This window comes from Carassius auratus, chromosome 34 (assembly GCF_003368295.1).
Source record: "Carassius auratus strain Wakin chromosome 34, ASM336829v1, whole genome shotgun sequence".
NCBI lineage: Eukaryota > Metazoa > Chordata > Actinopteri > Cypriniformes > Cyprinidae > Carassius > Carassius auratus.
Window position 1 is genome coordinate 2,023,912 of NC_039276.1, and position 25,030 is coordinate 2,048,941.

General features: G+C 34.4%; 1 protein-coding gene across 3 annotated transcripts in view; it reads left to right on the forward strand.

Moving 5' to 3' along the window:
• Window positions 1-25,030, forward strand: part of LOC113052930 (RNA-binding motif, single-stranded-interacting protein 1-like) — a 63,675-nt gene that overhangs the window by 22,760 nt on the left and 15,885 nt on the right. For all 3 annotated transcript variants that reach the window (XM_026217413.1, XM_026217415.1, XM_026217416.1), the window contains exons 2-6: window positions 1,571-1,752; window positions 11,917-11,975; window positions 16,118-16,209; window positions 23,570-23,727; window positions 24,932-25,011. In XM_026217413.1, the coding sequence (XP_026073198.1) occupies window positions 1,571-1,752; window positions 11,917-11,975; window positions 16,118-16,209; window positions 23,570-23,727; window positions 24,932-25,011 (571 nt within the window). The remainder of the gene's footprint in view (window positions 1-1,570; window positions 1,753-11,916; window positions 11,976-16,117; window positions 16,210-23,569; window positions 23,728-24,931; window positions 25,012-25,030) is intronic.

Here is a 25,030-nt window from a genome sequence, read left to right on the forward strand (position 1 = left end):
AGAGACCCATCCTCGCTCTGACTAACATGAGAAGTGTAGCATTACAGCCGAGGAGGTTCAGGAACAGATCCTCTTCACTATAGGTGTGGAGGGAAAGAGCGATTCATTGATTCCTCCAGCCTTAAACCATTCTTGTTTGATCCTCCAAAATTCAGAATTGGATTTAAGTCATAGAATTAGTCATTATTTGCGGTTAGTCAAAAGCTGAACATTATAGAACAGACATATTTCCTATTTTACGGTCTTTACGATATTTTGTGTTTAGCAAAATTCAACTTTTTGACAGATTTGCACTCGTGCACGTTTGCTGAGAATTTGAAATGTATCAATATGTATCAAACTTTCCCGTTTGCTTTTATTCTTCTGTTTTAATGATCTATAAGTTCTCAAATTAAGCTGATGTTTGGAGTTTGTTCTTTTAGATTAGACTTGAAGTGTTTTTTTTTCTTATGGTTGTAGAATTTGTAAAAGCAGCACTTATTTATAATGATGAAATTATTATTATTTTCTTTTTTCCAAAACCAAAATGACCATCTTCATTCTGTGAGAAAGCTAAACTGAAAAGGTTTTATTAATAAAATTAATTCAGAATAATGGTTATTGAAAAACATTCAAAATAAAACGTATTCTGTTGGTGAGTCAGAACAGACATATTTTACATTTTGACATGTTTTGCAATCTTTACAAAATGTGTGCATTAACCATTTTAACTTGCCAAAGATTTGCATGCATGCACTGTTGCTGAAAACTTGAATTGAAAATTTGTTTCTGTTTCAAAATCAAATACAGATGTAAGGGTCTAAAAATGATCACATTGGTTTCCTGTTTTGCTTTTATTCTTATGTTTTCAGATAAAGCTGATGTTTGGTGGTTTTTTATGCAGATTAGTTGTGTTTTTTTAGGGTTGCATAATCTGTAAAAGCATCACTTATTTGCAATGATGCACTGAAAATAATTTTTAACCAAAACCGAAATTACCATTTTCATTCAGCTAGAAACTGAAACCGAAATGGGTTTTATTCATGATTAATAATTATGGATATTGATAAGCATGTGTAAAACAAAACCTATTCGGTTGGCTGTCAGAAAATATTTTTTATATCTTACATTTTTGTGAATGAGATATATTAACTCGCCAAAAGTCTAAAACCTTTTCAGAAGCTAAAATTTCACTACTAAATGTATGTTTAATTGGCCTAGACCAGTAATATTTTACATTTCTACACAGAGTTTGCATTAAAATCTGCAGAAAGGGTTTAAACAGCAAAATGTGTTGAGATGAGCTTTAAATATTATGAAAACATCATCACAGTAGCCCAATGTAAAATAACAGCATGCAGGTTGGAGTAATGGAGTAATAATGTAAAACAATGTGTAAACAAAGGTACATCACAGTTGTTTAACGTCTTCCTAAGTGTGTTTCATGAACTCTGCAGTGTGACGGGCGGTGTTACACATTTCATTTGGATTCTGTTCAGTAAAATGAGGCATATGTTTTACTTTTTGCTTCTCTGTTTTCTTTGACCTTGTTCGTCTCTGACCACGGTTTGTTTTGTGTCCTTCCTTCCAGCCCCCTGTTGGCCCCGCCTTCCACCCGATGGCTCCGCCCAGTCCTGGCACCAACAGCAGCACCAATCACAGCAGCAGCAGCAGCAGCACAGCCGGCTGGGAGCAGCTCAGTAAAACGAACCTCTACATTCGTGGTTTACTGCCAACTACCACTGACCATGACCTGGTCAAGCTCTGCCAGCCGTGAGTACCACCCTACATCCACCTTCAGATGTAAATATTACGATCGAATACTGCCGGAAGGCTGAGAAATATCAGGATATTCTTTTTTTAGCTGCAGTATATCCTACAATCCTCATTAAAAGAGTATTGAAATACAGGATCAATTGCAGGAATAGTTCAATGTCCTCCTCACCCGTTTGAGATGTAGATGAGTTTGTTCCTTCACAGGAACAGATTGCACTCCATCACTTGCTCACCAATGGATGCTCTGCAGTGAATGGGTGCCGTCAGAATGAGAGTCCAAACAGTTGATAAAAACATCACAACAATCCACAGCACTCCAGTCCATCGGTTAACATCTGAAAAAGATGTTTGAGAATCAAATCCATCGTCTGGCTAAAATTTGAGTTTTCTATCCAGAATAACATAATAGCAGGAATCAACAATTTGAAGTTAAAAACGTCTTAATAATGGATTTGTTTCTCACAAACACGCAGCTTTTGTCTTCTCAAGACATTAACTGACTGACTGGAGTGGTGTGGATTATTGTGATGTTTTTAATCAGCTGTTTGGAGTCTCATTCTGACGGCACCCATTCACTGCAAAAGATCCATTGGTGAACAAGTGATGTACATTTCTCCAAATCTGATGAAGATACAAAATCATCTACACCTTGGATGTCCTGAGGGATGAGTACATTTCCAGAATCAATTTTCATTTTTGGGTGAACTATACCTTTAACAGCTTTAAGAGATGTTTTATTTAATGTGGAGGAAGATAAGATGAAGAGTGTGGCCTCCAGCGTCCCGGTTTGTCCGGATGTGTCTCATTAAGCCCAGTTTCACTGCGAGACGGTGGCTCCTGGAAATGGAGATTGATTACTGTGGCCATAGGGCTAGTGCTTACAAGGTCATCGTTGTAGTCGATTCTCAGTTGTTTCTGAATCAGTGTGCAGTTATTGCTTGATGAACGCTTCAACATGTGGTTGGTCTATCGATCAGAGGCTCTCTGTTCAGAAAGGGAGGCACATTATTGAGTGTAATAGCTTTGCTTGAGATCTAAGGTCTGGTTCGCACTCAATGCAAGTTCAGCATCTGTGGCGTGGTGCCGATTATCACAGAAAAACGTTTTGACTCATTTTTTTTTTTGTTTAAAAAATAAAAAGGCAGAAATATGTAAGCTTGTGTGTGTGTGTGTGTGTGTGTGTGTTTTATATCTTATTATCTTTACTGTATATGTTATTTATATCTAATATATCTTATAACATACTATAGTGTACATTTTATGCCAATACAAGCAATCAGGCAGTGTTATATCCGACTTATGTGAATTATTCAGTAACAATCTGTTTATTATTCAAGCTGTAAACTTGTAAATTATCTTTATGAGTTATCTATTAATATTCTATTAATTACTGTTAAGTTTTCGCCGTCTCTTTTTGGTGTCTAGTATTAAAGCGAACTACATAAGTTATGCACATTTGATGTTGAATTTAAAAGATTGAGTACAACTTTACACATTTTCACATTGTTATTCTCTCACACTAGTCTCATGTTAACATGTATAAAGTCTTAAATCTACTTATTTAATAATATCTAAAACTATTTTCTCAGGATGTATGTCATATCGGAATCATATTGATTATCAGCTAATATGACAGATTATTTAAAAAATGCATCATTATCAGTGTATATTTTACATATATTGTCCAAATATTGTCTAATAGTGCATGCTAATTATTCTTACTTTTACATTAAGATTGCCATCTAGTGCTCTTATCTTTAGAAAATGTTTAATTTTAAAATTAGTAGTTACAATACTAATTTAATTAGATCGTTAAATGCAATCTTAACAAATCTAAAATATATTATTCATGCATAAATTCACTTGTAACATCTAAACAAGTAATTTTCAATGTTCTATTTTAAATTATTTACATTTATAAATGTATTTATTAATATAGCTTTAATATGGGAAATTTTTGATTATTGGCCATCAGATAATTAATTATTGGTTATCAGAATATTAGTTATTTGGTAATTTTATTATTATTATTTAAATGTATCATAATCAGTCTATACTTTACATATGATTCCCAATATTTAATTGTACATGCTAATTTCTCCTACTTTTATTTAGATTAGGTAGCATCTTACATTAATTAAATTAACAATTTAAAGCAAAGTTTTAGTCTTTAACAAATCTGAAAAATTATTTAGATTTTTTTTATATATCTAAAACAATTGATTTTCATTGTTTCGTTTGTAATTTATCGCACTTTTTCAGTTTGCGGCTCCTACACTTTGGCATTTCTTGCTGCTAATCATGAAATCTTCGTCAACTCTAGATATTTTTAAAAGTAACTTAAAGACTTAGTCATTTCATCAGCCTTTTGGCATTTGAGCTGGATTTCGTGTATGATATATAGTTGTGTCAAGCTGTGATGTTATTATATTTAGTTTTTTTTTATTTTATTTTTTTTATACAAAAAGTATTTTGGTCCATTCTCATGGTTTTTAAATAGTTGAGTTGAGTTTAATTTATATATTTATAAATGTATTTATTGGTAGAATTTTAAAATGGGCCATTAATTGATTATTGGCCATGATATGATTTGTATCAGCCAGAATTTGAATATCCGTGCACTCTGTATATTTTTGTGCACTACCGTAAGTGTATTAAATACTGTTTTTTATAAACTAAGGGATTATGCAACAAATAATTATCCCACAAATGCTGTCCATTGCGCTTCACTTTGATTGCACCCGAAACATTTGTAGGAGTATTTGGGACGGTGTTGGATAAATAAAGGGCCATTGGCCGCTCTCTGGTCTTAGTTTTGTAATCTCACTCATCATCCTGGCACTGCGGCTCAGGGAACGCTCATATTTCGGTCATTGTGTGTCAAGGGCTGCTGGATGACTTTCCCCTCTAAGAGGTCTGGGATGAATGCCATCAATAAAAGATGAGGCATATGCTGCGTCTCTCTGAGCCTATTGGGTGATATAAGTGATTTTCCAGCAGAATCAGAGGACTCCTGTGAGTGAAGGCACTAGAAGATTGACAGATCCTCCACACTGCTTTACTGCAGACTCAAATGACACTTATGTTATGAACAGAAGAAGAACATGGTGTTGTGAGTCTGATTTTGAGTGGGTGAGATGACCAAACGCTATACGCAATTACATTATTATATCACAGGATCTAGTCATGTTTGCTGAATTCAATGCAATTTATGAATAAATAGTTGAATTCAATTGACTATCATACAAAAACTCATTAATGATTGGTTATTTAATGTGTATGAATTGTAGGATAGTCAGTTGCATTAAATTAAATGTCCTGTATTATCAAAGGTGAAACTTCCTGGCTTTTTTTCACGATAATTGAGGTCTAGGGGCTATTTAATTACATATAAATTTCCGCACAGACATTTTTTCATACAGGACATCATAAGATACATATGGCAAGAAATCTGTAGACTCGTGCATAACAACAAAAGACCATACTTTATTACCTTTTCGAGCATTTTTTATGAATGTCTCTGTGCAGTCTGCTCATTTCATCGCGTTTAACCACAGCTGTCATCGGTTTGATTATCTGGCAGTGGCAGCAGATATGTGATCAGATTTCTAATTTGAGACTGTATTACGTTGATTCTGGTACCCAGCATCACAAGATGATATTATAAGATCCTTACGTAGCCGAATCTGCACTGGTTTGAGTGGGCCGCCTCCAGTTTCCCCTTTGTTTTGACGTCGGCTGACCCTAGTTACCTGTGATTGGCCTGGCCGTGCGTCACTCAGAACACAACAGGCCAATCAGAAGAGAGGCTCATGAATATTAATTAGACAGGCTAAAATCTACCTCTTCTTAGCAGAACTCCTGAGAAAGGAGCTGTACAAATATAATGAGATGGTTTTTGGTAATTACACTGCAAATATATATTCTTAAGGACATCAAAACCTAAAATAAATATCCAGAAAAGTGTACAACATGGGACCTTTAAATAACACAGGAAAGGTGCTTTGTTTTGTTTTATTATTATCATTTTTGCATTTTCATTTCATTTTTCAAAACACAAACTTCAAATGCAATGTGCTTCATATCATTTGATTATTATAAATTTTTTATATTTGGTTTTTGTTTGGATTTGAAACCTTAAATTAGTGCAAAAACAGCTTCACATTATGAAACAATTGGAAACTACGAATCTACATTGAAAATGATTTGAAGCACATCAGCACTAAACACTGCTTTTTGTTATGCAAAACACTCCTCGATAACAAGTTCTTCCTCTTGATTTATTTAGGACACATCGCGCTTTGAATTTTTGAGCACTCTATATTTGTTCTTTGCGGTCACATGTAAATTGAATAAAGCAGTCCATCCAGCAGATCATCATGTAAAGGGTGTAGAAAAGTATTCAAAAGTGTGTGGTCGTTTTGTATGTATCATTTTCCCACCCGGCTCAAACTCTAAGTACAAGCTCTAAGAATATTAGAGATGGATTGTTTCAAAGGACCACAGGGTTTGTTTTGGTGCATCACTGTAGCAGAAGCACAGAATGATCCAGTTACTGAACCACGGATGGTGACTGGATGAAAGACACCGATGTGACTTTGAAGTCTCAGTTTCCTCCTCCGAGCCCTTCATCAAACTTCCTCCCACTAATGTGCGTGCAAGCACACACACACACACACACACACACACACACTTCTTAGGAAAAACATGGCCATTTTGTTTCCTAATTAGAATCTGATTATTAAAGAATAAAAAGAAGGACTCAACTATATGTATATCTGTGCTTTCTCTGCCTATATATATATATATATATATATATATATATATATATATATATGTATATGTATTTGTATTTGTATATATACATCAGTATGCATTTACATTATTTCATTATCTTCTTAATTAATAGTTATGTAGTGATAAAGTATTAATAACTTTATATATATATTTGTTATAACCTAAAATACATAAGAATATGTTGCTTGCCAGTAAAAACATTGATATATATGCATGTTTATTTATTTATTATTATTTATTTTATTTTTAATGTATGTGTATATATATATATATATATATATATATATATATATATATATATACATATATATATATTAAAAGTTAATATAAGTTAATATATATATATTAGTTAATATGTAACCTATTTGCTTAATAAATACATGCATTTTCATTTTCATTTAAATAAATTTTGATATATATATATATATATATATATATATATATATATATATATATATATTTATATGACATCATGATTCTGTTTTTCATTTATTTTACTTGAAACCTAGTTGCTAAATAAGTACTATATAATTTGAATATAATACATATTATAATAATGTTTTATGACACCTACAAATATGTTGCTCACCACTGAAATGATTGATATCTATATTAATATTGATATCTAATGTATATCACAACACGTATATTTATTTTTTCAAGGCAACAGTTACCTTTACATGCATTCATCGACTCATGATCTTATTTTTTAGACTTGAGAAATCTTCAATTGTAAGCATGTGGAGTAATTGGGAGTGACCTAACGTGTCACATTTATTGGGACAATACTATTGAATGCGTAGGCCAATGTGTTTGCTTCTTTTAGAAATCAGCTTTTGATATTTGCATCACTGCAAATAACATTTCAAATCTCAGACTGCATGTCTTGTGATGTTCACAGGTCTGTCCTCAAAGGAACTGAATCAGCGTCTTTAATTAGAAATCTGCTGCGGTTTAAAGAGAACGGCTCAGTTCATGCATGGATGTGACTGAGGCTCTGGATTAGTGTTGGGCTTTTCAGTGGTGTGATCTTCTAACCCTTCACTAGATTTAGCTTAATCTCATCCTGATGCCTAGAGCGACTTGTCCTTTAACCTTTGGGATGTAACCTTTTCCAGGTCACTTCCCTGTGAACGATATGAGGTCAGAGATATCGATGTCATAACTTGAGGTTATGGAGCTTTGAGAATCAAATAAAATGACCATGAAACCTCAGATCATTGTGCTGATCATTGGCTTCAGACGACTGCTGATATAATACTCTAAGGGCTGTTTTATAGTTTTATATGATTCAATATTTTTAAGCCTTTTGATGATATTCTGCATCTTGATATTGTTGTATTTCCTCAAACTGCCTGCTTAAAAAAGATTTTTTTAATGTACTTATTTACTTATTTATTTCAGCCACCAATAGTCAAACAGTCACTATTGCCAAATAGATTGAAATTGAAATGACTAATATCAGCAAAATTCAGCTATTACACTCTGGGAGTCACTTTAATAGATTTGCAAGCCGTTAAATTAAAAGTGCAGTTTAACTTGAAGAAATTGTGACAGAAATATAAGTCTATTTTACAGTAGAATGTATGTCTTACTACTAATACTACTAATAACATTATTATTAAAACTTTATTTTCAAGGAATAATAAAAAAACACATTTCATGGTCCTATTTAAAAAAAATTATATATATATATATATATATATATATATATATATATATATATATATATTAATTAAACTAATATTAATAATTAAAATTTATTTTATTGAAGAGTTAAAATTTGTATTAAACCATTGAAATGTAATCCAGAACAATTTAAGAGAAAACACAGTATTTAGTGAAAAATAACACCGAATTTGATAAAAAAAAAAAAAAAAAGTATGTCATAGGGCCCTAAAAATTTGATTTTTTTGTTACTAGTTTAATAAATTGCTGTTAACTAAGTTTCATGATTTCAATCAATTAGACATGTTTTTTAATGAATAAATGTTATTTTAACCATTAAGACAGAGTCCAGAAAAAAAAAATTGAATCCAGAAAAATTCCAACTGAAAAAAAATAAAAAAATACAGTAGAGCCCTATAAATTCAATATAAATGTGGATTATCAATAAATCCAGCCAATATACTTATATAACAAATACATAAATCAATTATTTAAACATAATAAATAGCATAATAAATATTTTATATTTTATATCTGTCTATCTATCTGTCTGTCTGTCATTTTATATTTTTATTTAGGTAGAAAGCTTCTACCTATGTTTTACTGAATGTATAAAAAAATCACGATAACTATGCTTATGAATTTCTGTTGGGAGGATTTTACTCCCATAAAACAAAACAAAACAAAACAAAACAAAAAAACACTTAAAGTAAGCACATGTAAGTCATATTCATTGAAATCAGAGGATATGGCTTTCAAGACCCTTTCACCTTTGCTCATATCCAGACTAGAGTAGATTAAAGAGCATGTCCTTAAGGTAACGCTGTCTATCTGTAAATGAGCCAAAACCAGGGAGGACAAATTCCTCAAACATTTTTCAATGGTCACTGTACACTGTGTCCTAACCAGACGTGGTGCAATAATGAGACGATATAAAAGCAAACTCTTCCTGGTTCATCTGAGTTTGTCTCTTGTCCTGTCACTCAGGTTATTTTCCTGCTTGTGTTGTCATCCAATGTCAAATTTGTAAATGACTTTATAATGCTGTTTCCTAAAAACTGTGATTTGACTCGTTTCACAATCGTACCTGATTGCAAATTGGCAGGTTTGTGTGCATCTATATCTAAATGCATTTTTTGAGTAAATAAAAATTAAATTTTCAGAGACCGTTTGAGCTCCGTACATTTTCAAAATCCTCTCGAATGACTGGAAAAGTCCTGGATATTCAGTAGTCAAAAAGTATGGGAGCCTACATTAATTAAATTGTAAATCTATACAGTTTTCTGAAATACCATCACTGTTATGGTCACCAAATATTGTGCATCCCTTGTTAATCTCTACGCGTTTAAATCACAAATAGGAAGTCTGTAAACACAGAGCAGAGAAGTCTGCTGATGTTTGCTCACGCAGCCCTGAGCTCTTACTATGGAGATCAATAAGCTCCTGGTGCAGGGAAACTGGATCTCTATAATGGGATCAAGACTGGGCTTGAAACGGCAGGTGAAACACCAGTCACATTGTTCCTCCTCTCAGGAGCGTCATTCTATCCGTCTCTCTGTCTCTTCTCCACCGTCTGGCCTCTGCAATTCAATTCTAATAGATTTTCAGTGCGAGCTAATGGAGAGGATGCCTATTAGGACAGGTTTTTCCTCCTGATGGCCTCATCGTTTTCCGGTAAACCGGACGATGAAGCACATAAAAAGAGCTATAAACGCTGTTGTGCTGTCTCTGTGGACAGCAAGATTAATGAATGGCATTTGTCAGCTTTTCATAACGTGTTCGCTCTCTTACGAAACCTAAAGGAAGTCATAAGATGCCGCCTTTTGGCTAATTCTAATGCATTTCATTCAATATCTGTGTGTGGTGCATATACTTCTGTTTACAGAGCGCTACAGTCACATTCATTTCCTCCATAGGAGAATTGATTTTGAACAGTAACTTATAAATCATTAAGACAGACCTACTGTGAGCTATGAGGTTGTTAATCGATGCTATATGCTATTTTTCCGAAGCCATTAGCCACGTTATTTCAACTTATTTTTAAAACAATGGTATTTAACATCAGAATTCCTGGTAAAAAACTACATTACCCATGATTCTGCAGAGAAATCTCCATCGAAACAAAAAAAATCGCACTTTAGCTCACACTAAACATTCAAACTTCTATGTGTTTGTATTTAATATATATATATATATAATATTTGTGAATTCTAAATGCATAATCCTTACATCAGTGGTTTGATATTTGTCCATTTTTATATCAATTGTCATTCACAGTGCTTCATGGGATTGTAGTTCTTTCCCACACTAAAACTATCATGTATAGTCTTGTACATTTGTCTTTCTGTCCAATTTTCAAACACCAATGTTTTAATGTTTTAATTCTCCTTATAGCTATTTGATTTGGTTCATGGCTTTTACTGCTTTAGCAAAGACTTTTATTTTAATCCCAATGGGCAAAACAAATGTGAAAAAATACTTAAACTATTGCTTCTAACTCATGACAATGTGTAGGCAAAGAGACACATTTGCAAAACCATGTGTATACTAGATTATTATTTAGTTATTTATCAAATGAAAATAATTCATAGTAATATTCATTTATTTAATGTTTAGTAAATAATATAAAAAAATGAATGTTAATGCAGAGTTAAAGAGAAGCATTTGTAAAACGTTTATTTATTTTTAAAATTTGTATATATATATATATATATATATTTGTAAATGTGTGTGTGTGTGTATATATATATATATATATATATATGTGTGTGTGTATGAATATGTGTGTGTGTGTGTGTGTGTGTGTATATATATATATATATATATAGAGAGAGAGAGAGAGAGAGAGAGAGAGAGAGAGAGAGAGAGAGATAGAGAGAGCGAGAGAGAGAGAATAAAGTTCACAGTCTTTCTCTCTGATTTTCAAGCACTTTTTTGCTTCAAATCAAAGTTTGTAATGTTGTGAATCTCATCGTAGCTGGTTGGTTTGGATACAAAGCCTGTCAAACTCTTTAACAAAGTCTTTTAAAAATCCCCGTGAGAAAACTACTTCAGGAACCAAGATGCTGAAAGAATCTCCTGAGTGTCCCTGAAAGCTTTTTCTGTCACTTAACGCTTTCAAGCTTTTGATTTGAAGCAAGGCTTCCATAAGCGGCTCAAGAAGAGGACGAGGAAGATGTGAGTGAGATCCTGGTAATTGATTAATATTAGGTCGATTGGTGCAAACTCTTCATCCCCCAGAAGAATCGGAGCGTGATGTCACTGTGGCCCCGGAGAGACTGGCACAGGCTTTAAGAGTCATCTGCTGTAATTGGATTTCAAATCTCATGAAGTCGTTCCCATTTAGTTATTAATTGAAAGTGCTTAATGACCCCTTTATCTGTTCTTGCCATTGGTGGCTGTGACTCGTGAGGTGTTATTGGTGCCCGTGCTGTAAGGTCAAAGGTCATGTTTCCACTCACATGTGCCTTGCAGCATTCCACTGCAGTTTTATAACCTCTTCGTAAATCAGTCACATTTCCCCCCAAGGACTTCTTTCCCCGCTCTGTTCTCTCCAGAGACGCCTTCTCCTGCAGTGCAAGTGGTTTTAGTTTCAATTAGATTATAACCATGGTACAAATATGGTAACGTTCAAACTGGCCCTTTTATACCTGTGTTTTAAAATTCTTAACGCATCTTTGTTTGTTCTTGTTGTAGATATGGAAAAATCGTATCAACCAAGGCCATCTTAGACAAAACCACGAACAAATGCAAAGGTACGTACGTTTATGTTCTGCTTTCTGATTTATGTGGCTCAGAATCTGTGAAGTTTAGACTTTTGCCCTAAGATAGGATGTCAATGCTTGGTTCAGAAAACTCTGAATCATCACATTGTATGGTTGTGCCCAGCTTTTAATTAAAACAGATCCTGAAAATGGCTTTTATGGCTGAGATAATGAAAGAATGCAGCTGATTTCGTAGTTAAGTGCTGGGTATAAATCCTACCCATTTTCTACATGGAGAAAATGATTTTAAATAATATTGTTTTATAGTTAATAATTACTGGAAAAAATATTCCAGATCCAAGGCTGGCAGTTGTAACTTTTTTCTTGAAAATCTGAGAAAAAAAAAAAATCTCAATTGTAAGATATAAACTTAAAGTTGTGATTTTGTAACTTGCAATTGAGAAGATTTAAACTTTAAATTATGAGAATAAAAATCTAATAAAATTTTAACTCAGAATTACAGGAATAAAAAGTTAGAATTGTGAGATTTAAACTCGGAATTATGAGAACCAAAGTTAGAATTGTGAGATTTCAGAATTATGAGAACAAAAGTTAGAATTGTGAGATTTCGGAATTATGAGTGTCCCTGAAAGCTTTTTCTGTCACTTAACGCTTTCAAGCTTTTGATTTGAAGCACGGCTTCCATAAGCGGCTCAGGAAGAGGACGAGGAAGATGTGAGTGAGATCCTGGTAATTGATTAATATTAGGTCGATTGGTGCAGAATTATGAGAACAAAAGTTAGAATTGTGAGATTTAAACTCGGAATTATGAGAAGCAAAGTTAGAATTGTGAGATTTAAACTCAGAATTATGAGAAGCAAAGTTAGAATTGTGAGATTTCGGAATTTTGAGAAGCAAAGTTAGAATTGTGAGATTTAAACTCGGAATTATGAGGACGAAAGTTAGAATTGTGAGATTTAAACTCAGAATTATGAGAAGCAAAGTTAGAATTGTGAGATTTCGGAATTATGAGAAGCAAAGTTGGAATTGTGAGATTTAAACTCGGAATTATGAGAACCAAAGTTAGAATTGTGAGATTTCGGAATTATGAGAACCAAAGTTAGAATTGTGAGATTTCGGAATTATGAGAACCAAAGTTAGAATTGTGAGATTTAAACTCAGAATTATGAGAAGCAAAGTTAGAATTGTGAGATTTAAACTCGGAATTATGAGAACCAAAGTTAGAATTGTGAGATTTAAACTCGGAATTATGCGAATCAGAGTCAGATTTAAGAGAACCAAAGTCAAAATCGTGAGATTTGAACTAAGAATTATGAAAATCAAATTTAGAATTGTGAGATTTAAAGTTAGAATTACAAGAATGAAAGTCATGCAAAAGACAAAAAAGTCAATATTTTTAATTGTGGCAGAAACAGGCGTCCATACATTCCCATCAAAAGCATTGCAATATATTACATGAGTGCGTGCAAATAAGAGTTTCTCATCTGTAAGCACACTTATGTGTTGATTGAGTGTTCATGCATGCACTGGTGTGTGTGTGAGTGTGTGTTTGCACGCACTACTTTGCGTCATTGTGCAGCTATGCTGGCGTGGGTGTATCAGGCCTCTGGGTTTGTTCCAGGCCTCTGTAGCCCAGGATCTGGCTCCGTTCCTGGTTTGGCACCTCGAAGGCACGACTGCCCCAGAGCTTGTGGTTTAGTCACAGCGCTTTGGATTATTTATGTGCTGAGTAATTTCTGTCAGGCCCCTTTCAACCCAGCCGAATTTAAAGAAGGCGGATGGAAAATATTAACCCAGAGTATCACGGTGATGTACAAATGCAAATGATCTAAAGTCACTGAGCGACTGACCCAACCCATTGTTTAACCAGCAGAGCCTTTCACTTTCACATTAAACTGTCCAACACTAAGCTGGGCGATACTGTATATATTGTATAGTTACGACATGATTTTGCCGGAAATGTAAAAATAAGTTTTCTATTTGACTAATGATTCTAGTATAGACTAGTTTTACAGTTTACGTTGATTGAGTCTGGTTAACAATGTCAATAAATACTTAAAATAATATTAGAAATAATAATAATGTTTGCATTTTTGTTTTTGAGTATCATATTTGATACGTCAGGCTTTTATGGCTCATATAGTATGATATAGTAAGAATATGGAGGAAAAACACCTACATTTCAATCAGAGACCCAAACTGAGGAAAAACATGCAATTTGTTGCAGATGCTGATATTTATATGGACTAAAGTTAAGAAGAAATCGTGATGCTTGCTATGTAAATCAGTGAGATCTTTATAACAGTACAGCAGACACTTGCATATAGTATTAATAAAGTACTTGTCATAACGATTTAAATATAAATAAACATTCCTCAAAAGCCTGAAGATCATATTTGATACTCACATTTGAATATAATTTTTCAAAAAAAAAAAAAAAAAAAAAAAAAAAAGATGGGTAATCAAGTCAAAAATTACTGAAAAAATTAAGTGTTCATCTTGAAATGTTACTAACGATATGAAACGTTATTCTTATGTTTAAAACTGATTCAATGAATCACTCAACAGCACTCTCCGTGTTTCATATATTAAAATGCTTTAGTAAAAATGTGTGGGAAAATGTTCCTTTCTGTATATTGTTATATTGATAAATATAAATGTGTGATGATTCCACTCTCAGAGCAAATCCATATACGGTATATTATCAAAAGTCTATCATTAATAGTTGTGCGGATGGATCCTAGCTGTGTTTAGTGAGTGTTTCTTTGTCACATATATTTCAGCTTTTACTCAGGATGAGCTGCGTTTGTGGTTTGACCTGTTGGCTGATTAAATATAGCAGCAGTTACACAAGAGGAGTGTGAAGGGTGGAGCTGAACGCAAGGACTTATCTTGGATCCACTTCCTCATGTCCATTTAATTGTTCTCATTAGAGGAAGCAAACACTGATAGTGCAGCACTTCTCTAACTCCTGGCTCTCTGATATATGACTCACAGCACACTTACTGAGATGCTTTCTACAAGCAGAGCTTTGCTTCCTCCTGCGGCCATTAAAGTGTGCGTGTTCGCTGGCCATTTGTGCCTCAAAAAAACATCAGTGTATCCATTAGATGCTGTCATTTCAGATCTTCTGAGCCATGCATCTTGATTTTCTGGTTATTATTATTTTATTTTTTTTGTAAATTATGTAATTTGTTGTTGATTGGGATTTTTGAGCTGATCACCGATCACCTAAATGTTTGATAATGCAGTGCATTTTTGTTTTAACAATGGGACAATTGTTGCACAATAGCTTGCACACAGCACAAGCCTGATTTTGTGAGCCGAATGTGAGGTGGCCTTATGTGTGCGAGCTCTGAGTGTGCATGAGCGTACTGTTTAAACACTGGCAAGGCTTAAAAAGAAATGCAAATTCTAAACTTTAGTGACGATGCAACACTGCCTCGATTGAGCAAGAGACAATTCCTGTGTCAACTGTGTAACAGGTTAGCAACTATTGTTTTGGGAAACCTACCCCAGCTCGGTTATAGTGCAGACGCAATGTGGCGATTAAAAAAAAGATGTGGGCATTTTAAGAGGTATTTTATTTTATTTATGTATGAGAATCACCACTGAGAATAAACAGGAAAAATATGCAAAACAGAGTTTGTAACGCAAAAAAGTATGCAAAATAATGTGAATATTTAATAATTAATAATTCTTTATTGATTCATAATAAATATAACATTATTATTATTATTATTATTAGTAGTAGTAGTATTTATACAGTTATTATTATTACTAGTAGTCGTATTTATTAAGCATTTATTAAATGTTTATTGGTCTTAAATGCATTCACTTTTAAAAATAAATAAATAAATAAATAAATAATATTAATAAATATCCTTATTATTAATCATTATTAATTGGTCTTATTATTATAAATTTTTTTTCTATTATTGCTTTTATTATTATTTCCTTATTTCTCTTATTATTACTATTATCATTATCATCATCATCAACCCCATGTTTATTTATTTCTCATTTTATTTCAGACTTAAATCTAAGATGGGTATCTTTTAGTCATGAGAGTCACCCTGTTACCGTAGTACACCTTGTTTCTTTAGCTCAAAACTGTGTGCCGTCTCTTTAAAGCTGTGTCACAGCTCATGTTGTGCTTGTCTTTCTCTCAGGTTATGGCTTTGTAGACTTTGACAGCCCTGCTGCTGCTCAGAAAGCCGTCAGCGCTCTGAAGACCAGCGGAGTTCAGGCACAGATGGCAAAGGTAAGAACACACCTGTTTCTCCTGTCACCTGCAGCGAGATCCGTCTGAGTCATGTGACGTCAGCAGACGGTGATGTCAGAGGCAGATGCCTGAGAGTGTGAGGAGGACACACCTGTACAGGTGCAGCATCCAGACGAGCCGGCCGACCGGTTGAAAGACAGGAACATGTCCAGATCACGTTTCACCACTAAAATTAACAGCCAGCAAATTATATAGAAATTATCTTTTTCTATAAAGTAAATGAAGACCGTCTTCTAGATTTTTAAGGTGATGCATTACAATGAATTCTTAAAAAAAAAAAAAATCATCTCTATTGCGAATAATAGGAATTATTTTTGTTTTAAACGGATTCATTTTGGTAGAATTTGGGATAATATCCACTCAGGTGTAATGAAAATAATATCATACTGCACAATTACGTTTATTTTACAATTATGTTGCAATTACGCACAGTTATAATTTCTTATTCTGGAATTACAAATTATATTAGAAATTATTCATTCTATAAAGAACATTGTGATCATCAAGATATTTTTGCATTGGCATTTTTCTGGCAATGAAACACATTTTCAGCCAAATTCTCATTATTGCAAACACATAAAAAAATATAAAAAAAAGTTGAATTTTATATGTATTTTTTTTTCGGCCGTAAATTTAGGCTGATTTTCATAACAAAAAAAAAATAATGTTTTAATTACATTAATTATTAAGCTCATTAGTAATAACTGATTTTAAATCTCTCTAATGAATCATTTTAAAACACCTGGAATTGTTTTGGTAGAATTTGAGAAAATGCACTCGGTTGTAATGAAAATAATATCATGCATAAAAGGCATAAAGTGTTGCATTTGTGTTGCATTGCAGTTGTGTAGTTTACATTACTGCGCTGAAGAAAAGGAAGTAAACAATTGGAGGTTGTCATGGTGAATGCTTGTCTGTCTGAAGCCTATAAAGCCTCAGTCAGGGTGTGTCTCACTCGTTCACATGAATCAGGGACGCTCAAATCTAGTGAGCATTTCAACGGTCCTCACGCCTTCTTGCCCCAGTTTTATTTCCATTTAAATTACATTTTTTGTTAGACGAGCCTGGAGTTTTTATGTTGAAGAAATGCAAAGACAACTCATATTGACTTTAGATATCGAGGTTTAAGGTTGTTGTTAAAGTTAAAACTAAAACCATAAAAAAAAAATGTTACTTGAAACTATCAAATATATAAAAAACTTTGTTGTTTTTCAGCTAGTTGCCAAGACATGTCATTTTTATGTCTGGAAATAACCATTTAAGAGCAGAGTTATGTTCTTTAATAAGACTCGAGAAATAGTTCACCTATAAAATGAAAGTTTTGTCTTTTTCCGTGCACATTAGAAATGGAGTTGCTCGGGCGAGAGGGCGATACTTCTTGGCTTGTTTTCCTTGCATGTATCTTCCTTTCACCTTGTTTATGATATAGGAACAGATGGTTAGACATTAATATCTCAGACAGGAAGCCTCTGGAGTAACCTGGTGACATAGCACTGTGTCTGAACCCTGCTCTCTGGCTTTGTTTGCGATGGAAAACTGGCTTACCATTTTAATGTAAGCATGTCCTTTATACTTCCAGTGTTTTATAAAAATATAAATGTGAAACACAGAACACATTATGCAACAATAAACCTTGCAAACAGTCTTATACTGCATTGCTGTCACATGATTTCATTACGTTGCATGCTTAATTCAGTTATCATTATCAAAAACTGCATTTTAGATCTGATTTTGTTAAAAATTGCTGAGATGTAGATGAGTTTGTTTCTTCATCAGTACAGATTTGGAGAAATCACTTGCTCACCAGTGAATGCTCTGCAGTGAATGGGTGGATTGATAAAGCCTTTGAAATGTTTTTGTATCCATCTCATGACTTGTGCATGTGCGCAACTTTATCCCGGAGATCTTTTGATTGTTTGCTTCAGTTGCACTACCAAGGACTGAAATGCTCCAGGAAAGTTATTTATATGCGGAGCTGATCAAAATGGGTAGAGCTGATAACAGTTGAAACTCAAATGGCTTTGTGCGCCATTGAGAAGGTGAATTAGTTACACCTGATTGAGTTTACAAGTCATTTTTAGGAGGGGAGACGATCCATTTTTCATGTTGCACTGAGTAAATACAGCTGGATAGAACAAAAACTGTCTTTCTTCATTTCAGGCTGCAAAGCAACAAAATGTGATTATTTTAAAGGGGGTTGATTTTTTTTTTCTTTGGCCACTGAATATACTGCAGGAAAAGTAAGATTAGGATGCTATTCTGAACACAGTATTCTTAGACTCTCACATATGCCCATGCATTCTCGTTCACACATATACACTTGGTTTCTTTCTCCTACTTTCTCTCGTACCATCTGTGTCTGACACACATGTACTCCACACATACATATTGAGTGCTTTTTTCTGTCACATGGTTCGTGTTGAGTAAATTGTTAGCAGGTGACACACATGCAGGCCCACACACAGTGTTTGCTACACTGCTATTCCGGTTCATACTAGTCTAGTGCGATATTTCAGACTTGGTTTTTTACAGATTGGCTGATTTATATTGTGTTAGGGTTACTGATGTGATCAGCTGATAGGGATGTGTATGTGTCAGATTGATGGAAAGGGAAAAGCACCTTTTTCCTTAGCCTCTGTACACTGATATCAGGATAAAGCTCTTAATGTCTGACCTGAGAGATGTAATTCAGCATTGCGTGCCGGCTCAGTGTCACAACGTTCCAGCGCTGAGCTGATTTCCATGTCCTGTAATCCTTTTCCATAGCTCTGTCCTGTAATCTGAGACCCGATGCACCAGCCCCGCTTAATTGTTTTTTAATTATTCTTTTTAGAGCACATTTTGGAATAATAGTCATAAAAATGTCATGAAATAACACAAATGGAATTTTGGAAATTATGCACACTTGGAACAAACTATATCTTTATATCTTGAAAAATAAAGTCACTTAAATAAAACTAATTTAATTGAAACTACTTAATTTAAGCTAAATTTCCCGGATTTCTCATTTTAGTTTAGTTTAATTTGAAGTGCTAAAATAACTAAACTAATAAAAAAATAATTAAGTATATAGACATATTTAAAAATGAAGAAAACATAATAAAATTACTAGATTTTTACTCAAATTAAAGTGAAGGCAGAAAATAAAAATAAATTAATAATAACTGTAATAGCATATCAACGTTACTAAAAAAACACTGCAGCTAATCCAGTTTATTTTAATGAGATTTATTCAGATTTATGAGGAAATTCATTGACCGTTTATATTTGTGTACAAAATGCACGTATATTTTATATTTGAATATCAATATAGTTCATGATTAAATATATGTTTATATTTTATGTATTATATATATTTGGTTGGTGTGGGAAATCTCTTCTACACACAACGACTGCATTTATTTGATCAAAAATACAATAAATACAGTGATATTGTGAAATATCATTACAATTTTAAGAAGCAGTTTTTGATATGACTATATTTTAAAATGCAATTTATTCCTGTGATCAAAGCTGTATTTTCAGCATCATTACTCCAGGCTTCAGCGTCACATGATCTTCAGAAATCATCAAGAAACATGATGATTATTATCTGTATTATTAGCTGAAAACAGTTGTATTTTTCTGGAAACCGTGGAATATTTTTAATTGATTGACAGCAGCATTTATAAAAAAAAAAAAAAAAACATTTTTATTTACAAATTTAGCCTTTACTAAATGCCTTCACTGTCACTTTTCATCAGTTCAATGCATCCCTGCATTTAATGCATTTTTGAATTACAATTCAGCATATTTTAGTCAAGTATTACATGCTTCCAGAACCTTTTAAATAAGATTTTGCGTATGGCTGCTGTAACCCGAGCCTGATGAGCCGAGGTAGCACTGGTATGTGGCTCTGATATTAGGTTTCGGTCGGGGTAAGTCTGTTTAAAGCCACGCCAGCGTTTTACTTCTCCCTCTGGAGCAAGCCAAGCACATCGTGAATTTATTTGCCTTTCAAAAACGGCCCATAAAACACCCGCCATTAGCTTCAGCGTCCGTCCTTCAGTGTTTAGTTATGGGGATTGTCATAGCACTGTCAATAGCTATTATTTTTTTTAAACCGTGTTCTACGATGACTCTCCAGGATCCCCAGTGCCTGTTATTACTTTAGTAATCCAATCCCGCCTCTCCCTTGTCTTCTCTTTGTTCTGCTCATTTTTCCTCCATCTCTTAGGGGTGGAGATTGAACGCAGTAGGATGTTAATGAATATTAATGTTTTGTCCCCGGGGAGAGTCTCTCGTTCGCTCTCTGCTCTGTTTCTGCTGATGGAAGGGAAACCACGGCGGAAAATCAGTCGAGGTTTCTCTGCTTGTATTGGGGGTGACCGAGAGCCGCATGCAAACGAGCCTCTCATCAATATTAATGCTCACCCTTTATTAGCTGGAGAGTCAGGAGAGAGAGATATGTTTTCACTTTAACCTCTTTTATGAATATAATTCACCTGTTCCATGGATTTAGATATGATCTTCATTCAAAGTTTTACTGTAACCTAGTGAGATGTCTACCTAGACAGCATTTTAATGCATTGACACAAAGCCCAAAAGGTAGGCATCATTGCAGCTATCCCATAATGCATTAGACAAACCTAGTGAAAAAGACAAAATATTGTAATTATATAATATTTAATCTTTTATCTTTTTAATTATACATACAGTATATATATAAATACACACACACACACACACACACACACACACATTCAGTTCTATATTTTGCAGATGTTAAGCCTAATAATTTGTAATATTGTTTTATTGATATTTTATGTTACACTATTATATATTAAATATATATTAAATATTCTGTTTTTATATGATAAATATTTGTGCTTATTATGCTGATTGCTGATTATAATAATATGCTCAATGAAAAAGATTCCCCAAGAAATGAAGCATAAATATACATACAGTCTTGTTCAAAATAATAGCAGTACAATGTGACTAACCAGAATAATCAAGGTTTTTAGTATATTTTTTATTGCTACGTGGCAAACAAGTTACCAGTAGGTTCAGTAGATTGTCAGAAAACAAACAAGACCCAGCATTCATGATATGCACGCTCTTAAGGCTGTGCAATTGGGCAATTAGTTGAAAGGGGTGTGTTCAAAAAAATAGCAGTGTCTACCTTTGACTGTACAAACTCAAAACTATTTTGTACAAACATTTTTTTTTTCTGGGATTTAGCAATCCTGTGAATCACTAAACTAATATTTAGTTGTATGACCACAGTTTTTTAAAACTGCTTGACATCTGTGTGGCATGGAGTCAACCAACTTGTGGCACCTCTCAGCTGTTATTCCACTCCATGATTCTTTAACAACATTCCACAATTCATTCACATTTCTTGGTTTTGCTTCAGAAACAGCATTTTTGATATCACCCCACAAGTTCTCAATTGGATTAAGGTCTGGAGATTGGGCTGGCCACTCCATAACATTAATTTTGTTGGTTTGGAACCAAGACTTTGCCCGTTTACTAGTGTGTTTTGGGTCATTGTCTTGTTGAAACAACCATTTCAAGGGCATGTCCTCTTCAGCATAGGGCAACATGACCTCTTCAAGTATTTTAACATATGCAAACTGATCCATGATCCCTGGTATGCGATAAATAGGCCCAACACCATAGTAGGAGAAACATGCCCATATCATGATGCTTGCACCTCCATGCTTCACTGTCTTCACTGTGTACTGTGGCTTGAATTCAGAGTTTGGGGGTCGTCTCACAAACTGCCTGTGGCCCTTGGACCCAAAAAGAACAATTTTACTCTCATCAGTCCACAAAATGTTCCTCCATTTCTCTTTAGGCCAGTTGATGTGTTCTTTGGCAAATTGTAACCTCTTCTGCACATGCCTTTTTTTTAACAGAGGGACTTTGCGGGGGATTCTTGAAAATAGATTAGCTTCACACAGACGTCTTCTAACTGTCACAGTACTTACAGGTAACTCCAGACTGTCTTTGATCATCCTGGAGGTGATCATTGGCTGAGCCTTTGCCATTCTGGTTATTCTTCTATCCATTTTGATGGTTGTCTTCCGTTTTCTTCCACATCTCTCTGGTTTTGCTCTCCATTTTAAGGCATTGGAGATCATTTTAGCTGAACAGCCTATCATTTTTTGCACCTCTTTATAGGTTTTCCCCTCTCTAATCAACTTTTTAATCAAAGTACGCTGTTCTTCTGAACAATGTCTTGAACGACCCATTTTCCTCAGCTTTCAAATGCATGTTCAACAAGTGTTGGCTTCATCCTTAAATAGGGGCCACCTGATTCACACCCGTTTCTTCACAAAATTGATGACCTCAGTGATTGAATGCCACACTGCTATTTTTTGAACACACACCTTTCAACTAATTCAACTAATTGCCCAATTGCACAGCCTTAAGAGCGAGCATATCATGAATGCTGGTTCTCATTTGTTTTCTGACAATCTACTGAACCTACTGGTAACTTGTTTGCCACGTAGCAATAAAAAATATACTAAAAACCTTGATTATTCTGGTTAGTCACATTGTACTGCTATTATTTTGAACAAGACTGTATATGGATAAAAATTTAGTGCAGTCTTATAAAAAATATACATTATAATAAATTAGCACAGGGAAGTTTTTGGCTACTTAGATTGTATTTGTATGTTCCTGTGGATCAAGTGGTAGAGCATTGGGTTAGCAGCGCAAGGTTGTGGGTTCGATTCCCAGGGAACATGTGTTAGGTAAAAAAATGTTAGCCTGAATGCACTATAAGTCGTTTTGGATAAAAGCGTTTGCTAAATGCGTAAATGTAATGTAAATGTTTGTCCTATGTTGCACTGAGTAGCTCCGCCCACAGTCAAATCCAATTGGTCCAAAATCCAGTTCCACAAAACTGAATCTGATTGGTCGGAATTATGCCATGTATTTTGAGACAGACTACTTGTCTCTTCGGGATTGTTGGGACATGTAAGAAGCAATCCATGCACGCAGCACACTAGGTTTTGTAAGCGGCCCATTATTGACTTGCAGATGTGGATGTCCACTGATTTCTGTTGTCAGGTCTCCAGGTGTTCCTCTGTTAAATGATAAAGTGTGTATAAACTATGAAGGAGCTCCGACAGTGTGTGTGTGAATAAGATCTGAGGTGTTTTTACAGGTGCGCTTAACCTACATGTGCTAAAAATAACAGTAATTGTTCTTCTTTACACAAAAGATCCATGTTCAATACAACTTGAGCTCATTTTGATGCTATTAATCAGTGACTTTTGCATCAGGAAACCCAATCAAATGGTGAAAGTTTCACCGTTTTTGTTTTGTTCTTCTCTCCCGATAGCAACAAGAGCAGGACCCCACTAACCTTTACATATCTAATCTGCCGCTGAGCATGGACGAACAGGAGTTAGAGGCCATGCTGAAGCCCTTCGGACAGGTCGTGTCCACACGCATACTGCGGGACACCAACGGGGCCAGCCGAGGGGTCGGATTCGCAAGGTGAGGCTCTTGTATCTGACCCCGAATCACCAGGTCAACTCTTGTTGTCACGCTATCGTTCTTTGTGAATTCCCCTTCTATGTACCAACTACGGTTCAATCCTACAGCGTCCGTCAGGGATTCATGCGTCCTGGAAAGCCCCTGGCATTCTGCCCACCGCAACACAAACACTTCAGAGTTCCCATGATCCTTAGCGCCAGTCAGTTCCTTAAAAACATAGCTGTGCATCTGACATATAAGCTCTCTGAACATCTCTTAGCACAAGTTTTTACTTGTCGTAAATTTACTAAGTGTTATTCTCACACACTTGAGTGAAAAACCCCTGACCTGGTTTATCTAATCAGATGAAGGAGTTTCGAATATGAATGATATAACTAAAAATAATGAAAAAAAAAGAGTTTTTAATGAGAAACACAGAATGCATTGGCTAAACGTGATGTCTTTATGATTTTCATAGCTCTGCATGTATAAAAATTGACAAAAATGTCAGTTTCTACTCTCTTTTGATGACTTATTAACCTTAAAAGGGTTATTCCTGCTCATTTGAGAGAAAAACCCCTTAAAGGAAACTAAACTGGTTTATTTCATCAGATGAACACGTTTCAAGAAGTACGTTTTCATAATAACTTTTTTTTTTTTTTATGATAAACAAAACATAATTGGCAAATCTTCTGTTGATATGGGTTTCAAAGCTCGGCATGTCTAAACATTTATGAAAATCTCAGTTTGCATGACTCTTTTGATGATATGCAATACAAATTTCTGTATTCATTTTGAAACTGATTGCAATGTATTTGTTTGCTGTTAAAATAATCCGAGCATGCTTTCCACTCTGAATGAACTGGAGAAAGATTTATGCACGGATATAACAAAATATAGAAATTAACAGCAATATTTAACTACATATATTATTGCTAAACTTTTTAATGTGTAAAAACGCCTTGCAGAGGGCACACGTTAATTCACTTAAATGAACCGACTGAAACATTTCACTAAAATCAAGTTTAAATGTCAGGAAAAGGACAATAAGGATCATGCATTAAGATGAGTGCATTGTGCTGTAGTTTAGTAATGCAAAATCCCCTAGTTGTTCTTCATATGACTTTAATGTTTCTGAACACTGACAGCTGGTGCAGGTGAAGGGAATGATGCTTTATATCCAAACCGAGAGTGAAATGTGTAATCCTTTACTGTGTTTCTCTAGGATGGAGTCGACAGAGAAATGTGAAGCTGTCATCTCTCACTTCAACGGGAAATATCTCAAAACCCCAGCTGGAGTTATGGGTAAGTGTGCGTCTGCATG